The sequence below is a fragment of the Siphateles boraxobius genome, unplaced genomic scaffold (genome assembly GCF_051911475.1).
Source record: "Siphateles boraxobius isolate OS27281-9 unplaced genomic scaffold, OSU_SipBor_1 25, whole genome shotgun sequence".
In the NCBI taxonomy this organism is placed as follows: domain Eukaryota; kingdom Metazoa; phylum Chordata; class Actinopteri; order Cypriniformes; family Leuciscidae; genus Siphateles; species Siphateles boraxobius.
The window spans coordinates 26,429,038-26,439,425 of record NW_027508866.1 but is presented as its reverse complement, the minus strand read 5'-3'; the positions used below and the strand labels follow the sequence as shown (position 1 = coordinate 26,439,425).

General features: G+C 38.9%; 1 protein-coding gene across 3 annotated transcripts; it reads right to left on the bottom strand.

Annotated features, from left to right (window-relative positions):
• Positions 1 to 2,839: 2,839 nt before the first annotated feature.
• Positions 2,840 to 8,673, bottom strand: pofut3 (protein O-fucosyltransferase 3). Of its 3 annotated transcripts, none has more exons than XM_077243388.1 (4): positions 8,410 to 8,673; positions 7,646 to 7,856; positions 5,992 to 6,827; positions 2,840 to 3,874 (listed from the first exon to the last, which is right to left on the bottom strand). In XM_077243388.1, the coding sequence occupies exons 1-4, from the start codon at positions 8,488 to 8,490 to the stop codon at positions 3,638 to 3,640; spliced, it is 1,365 nt and encodes a 454-aa protein (XP_077099503.1). In that variant the 5' UTR covers positions 8,491 to 8,673; the 3' UTR covers positions 2,840 to 3,637. The 3 variants fall into 3 exon arrangements, with proteins under 3 accessions (XP_077099503.1, XP_077099502.1, XP_077099504.1); XM_077243387.1 differs by lacking the exon at positions 8,410 to 8,673 and adding an exon at positions 8,088 to 8,354; XM_077243389.1 differs by lacking the exons at positions 2,840 to 3,874; positions 8,410 to 8,673 and adding an exon at positions 8,088 to 8,354 and having other exon boundaries at positions 5,819 to 6,827.
• Positions 8,674 to 10,388: the final 1,715 nt, after the last annotated feature.

The following is a 10,388-nucleotide window of genomic DNA, read 5'->3' as shown; positions in this document are numbered from 1 at the left end:
CCTCTGTTTTATCTGAATTTAATAGCAGGAAATTACACTTGGACAAATTGGACAAAATGGATAAATTACTTTGTCCACTTTGATTCCCAAGAATGAACCTGCATGCGTGAGGGTGTAATTTTGTGATAACAGTCGTTAACAGGCTGTTTCTCTCACAACCATCATCAGCAGCAGCATCTGTGCTGGACACAGTATGAGTTTTATCTGCGGGTGTCCACTGAGAACCAGTGAAGAGTCCTTCTGACCTACAATTACATCAAATATAGACATTACTGTTGTACTTTCTCTTTTGGTGACAGACATCTGTTGGTCTGCTGTTGTTTCTCCCTCCTCAAGAGACCACAACCAGGGAAACCTCTTCGGTTCTTCTTTAACCACATCTATCTTTCCTTTCATATCTAGGGCTAATATAAAGAAGACTTAGACTTATAGTTTCCACACTTTTTCGATTAAACTTGGATAACTGCTGAAGGCATCACCATGACTCCACAGTAAAGACCAACTTTGACCAGTATGAATTTCAATGCAAAAAATGCTGTTCAGCCACCATAGTCTTTCTGCTGAAGCCGGCTGAGCTCACGATGGTCAGGCTTGTTAAGGATAGTTAAGGAAGTGGGGAAACAACCTGCATCCAACGCAATGGTTTCCTGGTGACCAACTATAGTAAGAGATTATCACACATGTAGAATAACCTTGGCTCTCGAGGGACATATCTGGCTCAACGTGACACTTATCCCAGCCTCCTTCCAGAAAACAGCACTGCATTCATCCTATGTTAACCAGACTGATCTTCCAGTGTCATTATGGTTTACCATTCTTGGCCTTCACATATCACTATAATGGTAATCTTTGCATCAGTTTAACATTCCTTTAAGTTGGCTATCAACCTATCAGAAGTGTATCACTGTATTACATGTAAAAACTCGCCAACAGATAAAACTTGTAGTTCCAGAATGATGATTTCTGGACTTAACCAAAGAAAAGTATGCAATGATTCATACTGTCTACATTGTTCATCTGTGTAGAGATAACAAGTACTCACTTGTATTTGAAAAATATCTGCACTTCCAGTTTCCAGGTTTTAGGTATCTAAGGTATTTCTGTCTGAAATGCCACTGGTGATTATCAAAATAATCTGATGGACAGATAATAGTGAAGCAGTGACGTGTTGCTGTTTAAGTTTTAACAAGTTATTAAAACATTTGAATCCATAATTGCATCTATAGTACATACATTTCATTTTAAACCTACTATAGAATCATCTTCAATATCAAATATACACTGACAAACCAAAACATTAAGAACAATCACAGGTGGAGCGAATATCGTTGATCATCTCCTGACAAGGCCACATATTAACCTCTGGATACATGTTGGATGCAGGAAAGATGGGCAGGAATAAAGATCTGAGGTCCAGATTGTTATGGCAAGGCGAATAGCTCAGAGTATCCCAGTGTTGATCCCAGTCAGCAGTGCTGAGGACAAACACAAACTGGAGAAAGGGTGTTGAGCAGTGAAGGCTATCCCGACCCTAAGTAGACCAATCAGAGAGCCTATAATGACCCCCGTCCACCAGCAAAAGCATCAGAACTGGACCCTGGAGCAGAGTAGGTCGTCTGGTCCAATGAGTCCCATTTTCATTCACATCACGTGGACTGCTGTGTACATGTGTGCCGTTTACATTGGGAAGTGATGCATCAGGATCACTGTGAGCTGGTAGAGGGATGATCTGGGAGACTGCTGGGAAACCCTAGGTCCGGCCATTCGTGTGGACGTAAATATGACACCGACACCTGCCTAAACACCACTTCAGGACACCGCTGATCCCTGGTGGACATGCCTCATTCTGCAGGATAATGCACCGTCACACTGCACACACTGATCAGGAATGGTTGAGGAACATGATGATGAGTTTGAGGTTTTTCAATCCAATCGAGCATGTGCTGGACCAACAAGTTCAATCCATGGCGTATTGTTTCAGTGCTAGAGAGCCCAGGACAGCTTCGGGCTCTTGTGGAGTCCAGGCCTCGGCGGGTCGTGCGATCCAATCAGTGCGCGGAGGACCAACTGTATACCAGGCTAAGTGGTCATAATGTTTTGGCTCATCGGAGTGTGTATAATCACAAATTTGTGCTGGTTAAAATGTAACCGCTGTACAACTCATTGTAAACATTACTGCTCAGTAAGTGTTTTTTTTTTACACTTTTTCAATATTGTACTGAAGAGCCAAATCCTTATTCTAGTTAAACAACCTATCAAAAAGGTACAAAAATAAAAAGTAGCACCTCGAGCAGCAATACTGCTAATAAAAATATATAGAATATTAACAACGTCACTCACTATTAAATAAATTGCTATTTGTGTACATACAGAGAAAAAAAACAGAATGGCACATATGTGTACATATATCGTGGATGTTTGTCTCCATCTAGTGTCAAAAAGGGTTAAGAGGAAGCACTTCTCTCAAGACTACACTGCAATAAACGAGGGGATTTTATTTTTTGAGAAGATTTTATACAAGGAACATGTGATTCATATGTATAATAGAATTTGTGATGTTGTAATTTGTTTAAAGGCAACTGTAATAAGGCAACACTGGTGGCTTGAGTACTAAATATTGACAACATGAATAACACACAAGACCTGTTCCACCTTCTGCAATCTCATTTTAACACAAAGGAGATGCTCAGGAAACACAGCGCGGTAAATATATATAAATAAATAAAAAAGTTTGCTTCTCTCTGATTTTCTGATTGGTTGCAGATCTTCAACCAGAATCTATGAATAAAACTATGAACGTCACAGTCCATAAACAAAAAACACAATGACACACATCTTCTTTTTTTTCTTTCTTTTTTTTTTATTACAGAGAGTTATACAACACCCAGTGTGAAATGATTGCACCTTATGAACTGGTAAAAAAAAAAAATCTATATCATTTTTCGAGTTTCACCTGTAAGCATGTTAAGTTTGTTTTAATTAAGGTTTTTTGATTGACCTATTTTACTATTGTTGTCGAGTAGAGGTGTCCAATCCTGCCTCGTCCTGCTCACTTTACTGCGGCATCACGTGTGTTTACTGTTACTCTAGGACCAGGATCAGACACCCCTGTTGAAGACATTTTGGAAAAATGTTAACATAAGTCCCATTTGTTAGCACTAGTCAACTACATTAGTTAATATGAACAATTAAAATACTTCAAAAGTATTCATTTCAACATTTATTAATACATTTTCCATCATCTGTTAATATTATTTAATCATTTTTTGAATGAATATTGTTTATTGAACTAACATTAACAAAAACGAATAAACTGTAACATTAACAAAGATGAATAAATACTGTAACAAATGTAATGATCATTGTTAGTTAATGCATTAACATTAACTAATAGCACATTATTGTAAAGTGTTACTGTAAAGGAGTAATTAAGTAATACATGGTGCATATCCTGAGCATTGCACCGACTGTTGGAGAAAATGTCATGCCCACATAAAGATTATGTGTGATAATGTTATGAATGACATAACTTTCCACATGAAAATAGCCCTATAAATTACACATAACCTTGAAGTCCTTTCTCATCCTGAAATGCAGCCCACAGGTTTACCATTAACATGAACATGATGACTAGAGTTCAGGTATCGGTTTGCTCTGGGTCGGTAAACACTTCTCTCCAGAACTGTGCGACGGTGAAGTTTCTGTTCCTGCGCAGCATCAGTCCGAGCGCTCTGGCTTCTCTCTTGGACTGCTCATAACTGGCTCTCCACATCTGCCGAAGAGGCCAGCTCGAGCTCTCGGCAAACTCAAACAGTTTTGGGGATGGGCACTTGAGGTGGCTCTCTTCAGCCCGCCAGACTTTAAACGGCAGCTTCTGCCATCGACCCAATAAAAGAGAGCCAGTTAACAATAGCAAAACGTTATGACTTGAGTTGATTTAACTTAAAAGGGGTGGTAAAACGCATTTTTTCGAAGGCTTGATTGTGTTTGTGGGGTGCACTGTAACATGTGTTCATGCTTCGTTTTTTAAAAATTGCATTATTTTTCATATATTTACCTTTATTCTACACTGCCCTGCCCCTCCTTGTAAAAACGGTCTGATGGTTTCCTGGTTCTATGAAGCCAGTCCCTCAAAACTACGCAATGGGCTCAGATTGGTTAGCTGGCCCAGTGTGTTGTGATTCGCTAACAATCTAGTGCTTGTTTCCCGGAAACGTCACGCCCCTTACCTTTACCGGTAGTTTGTGCAATGGCATCAGCCTGACCCGGGGAAACGTTAGTGAAGATGATCGAGCAGATCCTGTTCAAGAACGGCTGACGTTTCAGAAAGGTTTGTTTTCTGTTGTTCTCTCATTACTTTTAAGATATACTGTTATTTAATTGTACTAATTATTATAGAATTACAAAAAAATAAGCTTCATGAACAAGAATTTCATATAATCGTTCTAACAAATTATACTACAGTCCTCAAAAGGAATTTTTTGAGTAAAGACTGCGGATCTATAGTGATCGTTACTGACTGTATGCCACCGTTACTTTTGTATTCTTAGAACGATTGTATGCAAATATCTGTCGCCAGAACTATTAACCCAAAACGAACACTAAACATCGGCTTTACTACAGTAGCCAAATCAAACACAGAACCATGTTTAGCATGCCTGTAGATAAACAAGCATGTAGATAAACATAAAAGCTCTAATCAAAGAATAATTTACACTAATTCCAAGTTCGCTGTTGAGATTAAAAAAAAGTTTGTAACGTTAGGTGTTTGTCGGGGAACGTTAAGTATGAATGAGCATTTAACAAACCTTCCTTGCTACAACGTACAATTAACAATACGAACTATTACAGGAAAACACATCGACGAAAAATAAATCATACTTACAGGTTGTGGCCCACAAACAAAAGCTTCTGTTTTTAAAGTTGGAACTTCTCCATCTTTCAGGACAAGCCGATGTGCGAATCCTGCATTGATCTCGCGAAGATTGTGGAAGCTTTCCTCCGTAAAATGTGCAGCACAGAGAGCGAGATTTGGGTCATAATTATGAGGGACCGTGTTAAAAATACATTTTAACCATTGATCCCTAACTCCCTCGTCCCTATAAGGCTGAACAAAGAGGACCTGCAACCGGGATGAAAATAACAGCAGCGTTTCGACGGCATTGCGACAACTCGTCTCCAAAACAGCAATATAAAATGGCCTCGCCCCGCTTATTAAGTATTCTCGGAGGAGGGGTTTATGTAAATAATGGGATTTACTGACGTCAGCAAACCTGGAGGAATGTTGTGTAGTCCAAAACCGGTCGTTTGCTGTAGTCCTTAGAAATTTAATTTTTTTAAAGCAAATATCTCCCTTTGCTTTGAACTTTGAGCGCCGTAACTTTGCAGATGTTGTTTATGCGCAAACAGCAACATTACACACTAGCTAAAGTTAGAGAAGTGAAATCGTGTTTTACCACCCCTTTAAGTTGAGTTGATTTGACTTAAGTTAAATCATCTCAACAACATAACTCAAGTTAAATCAACTAAACAACTTAAGTTAAATCAACTCAAATTAACTCAACTTAAACTAAACTAAATCAACTAAACTAAATTAAACTAAACTCAACAAAACAACTCACCTCAACTCAACTTAACTCAACAATTTATCTTAACACAACTCATGTCAACTCAACTCAAATTTAAATCAACTCAATAATTTAACTTTACTCAACAATTTATCTTAACTCAAGAAAACTCAACTTAACTCAAGTCAACTCAACAATTTATCTTACAGGAGTGTCCTGGCCAAAGATAACATACACAAAACCAAATACAGTTAAGATGGAATATGTTGCGTTTTCATTATGAGAGCCTTTCGTAAAATATAAAGCAGAATGTTGTACAACAATTTATCTTAACTCAAAACAAGTAAATGATGAGCGAAAAGCATAGGTGAGTGATCCAGACATTGCAACTGTACATATCCTCTCAGAAACATCAAGTCATTACCTTTTCCTGTCTGTGGATATTCTCCCAGACCCTGTTGCACACCATGCACTCAAAGACGTCGATGAAGTTATCCTGACCGATATCCTGAACACCCCACGGACGTTCCTTCAGTTCTGTCACCAGATTCACATTCGAGATTTCACGCTTGTGCTTCCACTCCAGGTACTTAAGATATTCCCAGTCATTCTCGTCCAGCCTCTTTAAATACTGAGCGAGCTTCTCCGGCGGCTCGTGGGGATGGACCACGATCGCGCTCCTGTTATCCGGCAGCCACATGTGTACGTTGGGTGCCCCGTAATACACTGGCACAACACCTATTTTGAGCGGCCTCCACAGTTTCTCAGTGATATAGTCGTCACAGATGGCGTTCTCAAAGGCCAGGACAAACTTGTACTGGGCGAGGATCTGGTAGAAATCCTGATCGTCCATTGCAGTGGAGTCTCTCAGATGGGGCGGCAGGTCTTTATTATGAAGACACTGCCCGTACGAGTCCACTTGAATGTGCTGCATCAGCTCTTGAACGTAGACATCTCTATCGGACGGCGGGTGGCAGTCCGACTGGACGTACACCACAGGCGCCAGGGTTTTCCTCAGCTGGTTTTTGTAGGCCAGAGGGAGCAGATGTGTGTGTGCGGTGAGCGCGCTGATGCCCTCCAGGTGTTGTGTGGTGAGGGGCAGGTGAGCGTGCCGGCTGAAGCTCGCCGTGTGGTTGAACAGGGTAATGAGCGGCTCGTGGAAAAGCTTGTAGTTATTCTTGGGTGACTCCTCGTGAAACAGCGCCCACTGGTGCTGCTCGTGTCTAGGAAGAGGGAGACTGTCAACGCTGAAATCCGTACCTGATGAAAAAACAAGTAGAAGGAACTGGGTGAGTTGTAGTGTTACAAATTTATTAAAATGTTTTAATTTAGGTTCAACAGTATTTAACTGAGAAAGTTACCAGAGTTCAGTACTAGGTCTGTAAACACTATTTGTGTTGAATGCTATTGGTCCTTTGGTTTATTGTAAAAACTGAAACCCCTAGTGACTGTCTGTTCTGTTTTTTTGTATGTGTTCTATTAAAAGAATATATAAAAAAGTAAAAAAACAAAACAATGAACTAGTATAATATAAGGATGATTTTCAGTGAATAAACAAAGTTTAAGTTGTGTTTATGTTTGGAAACTACCCCCATATAACCCAGAAATTTCTGTCCATTCAATAAAAAGCATATAAAATGTGGTATATATTAAGGATGCATGATATATTGATACTATATTCCCAATATTACAGATTCTTCCTTTTATCAATATCGGCTGTTATTAGATATTTAATTGCGCATGCTCATTTGACACATTTTTACATGTTGATAACATTGGATGTCATCTAACAATCACCTAAAAGTTAATCATTAATAATTTAATTACGCTGTTACATGTAATCTTTAGCAAATCTCCAAATATATTTCCATTTTCATACTGTACATCATAATGTTGTGATGGCTACATTTATTTGTAGCATTTAAAACAATTGATTTCGTTTAAAACATTTTATTTAGACAATTTTAATATCGGCTTGTTGGTATTGGACCGAATTGTAACATTGGTGCATCCTCAATATATTTATATCAAATGAAAATGAATGAGGGAATAAAATGAATGTTTACACCACAACTCACCATAGAAAAGAAAAGCTTTTGTCTCTGGATGTGAATAATAGGACCTGTTAACAGTGAAGAAGCATCTGTTGCGGCCACAGTGTCCGAGGCGTCCCAGCTCCCCCGTCAGAGGAGACCACCACACGACCACAGGGTACGGGACCTCAGGCGCCTGTCCCGGGACCTGCCGTCTGCTGTGTGCCTGCTCAAACCGGCCCAGCTCCTCAACAACCTGCAGTGAGAGACGAGAGAGCATGATAAATTGAGACTACTGCACACAAGCACATCTCACACTGTCAGCACATACACAAGCTGTGTTATTTGTTAGAGAAGTGAAGAAAACTCCTATATGAGAAATGCAATGCATCTAATAGTGAAAATATCAACTAATAATCAGCTGTTATTTATTTCATATGTCAGGTTGCAAGGATGGAAAAGGGGAAATTTTGGTAAAAGGAAATACCAGGGATGAGGAAAAGGACAGATTTATCCAGGTGTTAGTGAGAGACTTGAGTAGCGAGACCCGAGAGCCACCTGTGAACAAGAGACACTTTAAAGCGAGCACACTTATGGTTGTGTTCTGCATGGCCGTGTCTCAAACCCCAGTGAGCTGCTCCGACTAGGCGCGTTCACGCCACGGAATCGAGCGCGTGCACGAACTAGGTGAGACGCTTACTAAGTTTAGAGACACAGGCTCTCGACATAAAACAACATTTGATTGTTTGGTGTGTAAATCTTTGCCGACTATTTGAAGCTTCAGATAAAAGATAAGGTTAATATTTTACCTGGAATGTCATGATTAAAAACACAAACGCACACGCGCAGAGACAAAAAGCACAAAGTTTTTTAACAGAGATTCGCCACATATCAAATACGCTGTCCGTGAGCGTAACATTAAAAGGTTAATACTTCCAGCTTATTTATTTGAATTCTATGTTTTTTGTTTTTCAAATAGGCCTATCTGCATGTTTTTATTTCTGTAAATATATTGATCCTGTAGCGGCTGTCCGACGAGCGTCTTTCCGTATTCATCGTCACTTCCGTTATGCGCCCCTTTAAACTACAGTCAGCAAGTTACAACGCGGGGTGTTAACATGGAAACACGTGCTTTGCTATTTTTTACAGTCTATGATGCTTTGAGGCGAGTGATGTCGAAAGTTTCATCTTTTGTTTCGTCCTTGGTTTTGCTAATTGCTGTGTGTGATAATAGTGTCTATAGAAAAATACTGCGCACAACTTTTGATAGCCTGATATAAATATTTAAAAAAAATGTTTTTACTCATGGAAGCTGCAGATGTCCTGCAGAAGATACACTAAACCAGGTGTGTACAGTAGTATAAGTTTGACATAATCAACACACATCACGCGAAATATGAAGCTCCATCACAGTCTGTGCATTTGACCATGTGCTCTTATTTTATGATAGATGATTTGTCCTTAAACATGACATTTAATGCAATGTAATATACATTCATTCATTCATATAGCCTGCATAATCTTCAGACCAAATCTGCGAAACAAGCAGATCATGATTCACCTAAAACTTTAGTGCTAAAATTTATTCTAATTTTACGAAAGAAATTAGGAAGAACTGAAACCACACGTACACAAAAAGCACTTTCTTAATAATTAAATTATATTAGTCTATATTATATTAGCCTATATTTTATAATAAATTATAAAATTAATAAATAATACAATAGAATCTCTCTCTCTCTCTCTCTCTATATATATATATATATATATATATATATATATATATATAGGGCCTATATATATATTTGATCATATACAATGAAAGAGTAAGCAAAGCTGCCATATAACGCAGATCTACGCGCATGTGCAGCTGGCTAATGAGAGTCTGTATAAAAGGAGTTTATTGTGAAGTTATTAGCCGTTGCTTGAGGGTCTGGCGAGAGTGTGTGTGTTTGACGAGAGCGTGACGAGAGGCTGTAAGGAAAGGCTGTACGGAAAACCCTTATATGGAGATGGTTGAGCGTCTTCTATGCAAATGACTCGCCTCGTGCACGCGCCCGCTCATGTAGCGCACTTCAAATCCTATGTGTACAAATAAGAAATAATCCACGCAATTATTAGGGAATGAGACCCAATGTTTGAGAAAGAAAGAAATATGTTTTTACCCCTTGCATCGGTTTATTTTTTACATATATAGCCTAATGAATTAGGGCCTTCATATAGACCTAAGTGGTCACCTTCATTTCTATAGCGATTTATACAATACAGATTACTTTATTTATTCATTATCCAGCTCAAGTCAGTGTTCAGTTCAATAAAATAATTAATGTAGGCCTACAATAAATCAACTATTCTGTTTTGACAAGTTAGTTGAATAATTAAGAAACCGATGACAGGCAAAGCAGGATCCCAGTACAGGATTTGACTGAAAGTGATTTTATTCTATGACAGGCATAGAAATATATGTTTAATAGCCCATATTTTAATTGAAAATATGTTATAAGAAGATGTCTGAAATGGAATTCTCATGGAATTATTTGGGAGAGAGATGCGCGCACACACACACACACACACACACACACACACACACACACACACACACACATCTGCATTAAGCATGAAGTTCACCAGGGCAACAGTGAGTCATACCTGTTTGCTGCCATGGCAACAACACAAATACTTTGAGTGTTTGTTCTCCTTCATATTTTTTTACAGTCTATGTGTTTGAGAGGAGAAATCCTTCTCTTCTAGCAGACGACAAACACACTTCACACTCATACACAAATCA

Bases quoted from the DNA above. Each gene is read 5' to 3' on its own strand.
- pofut3 (XM_077243387.1), bottom strand. From the start codon at position 8,210: ATGCAGAACACAACCATAAGTGTGCTCGCTTTAAAGTGTCTCTTGTTC. The intron at 7,857-8,087 runs GTATTTCCTTTT...CTCTCACTGCAG, and splicing joins TGTCCTTTTCCTCATCCCTG to GTTGTTGAGGAGCTGGGCCG. The intron at 3,875-5,991 runs GTAATGACTTGA...GGTCGATGGCAG, and splicing joins ATATCCACAGACAGGAAAAG to AAGCTGCCGTTTAAAGTCTG.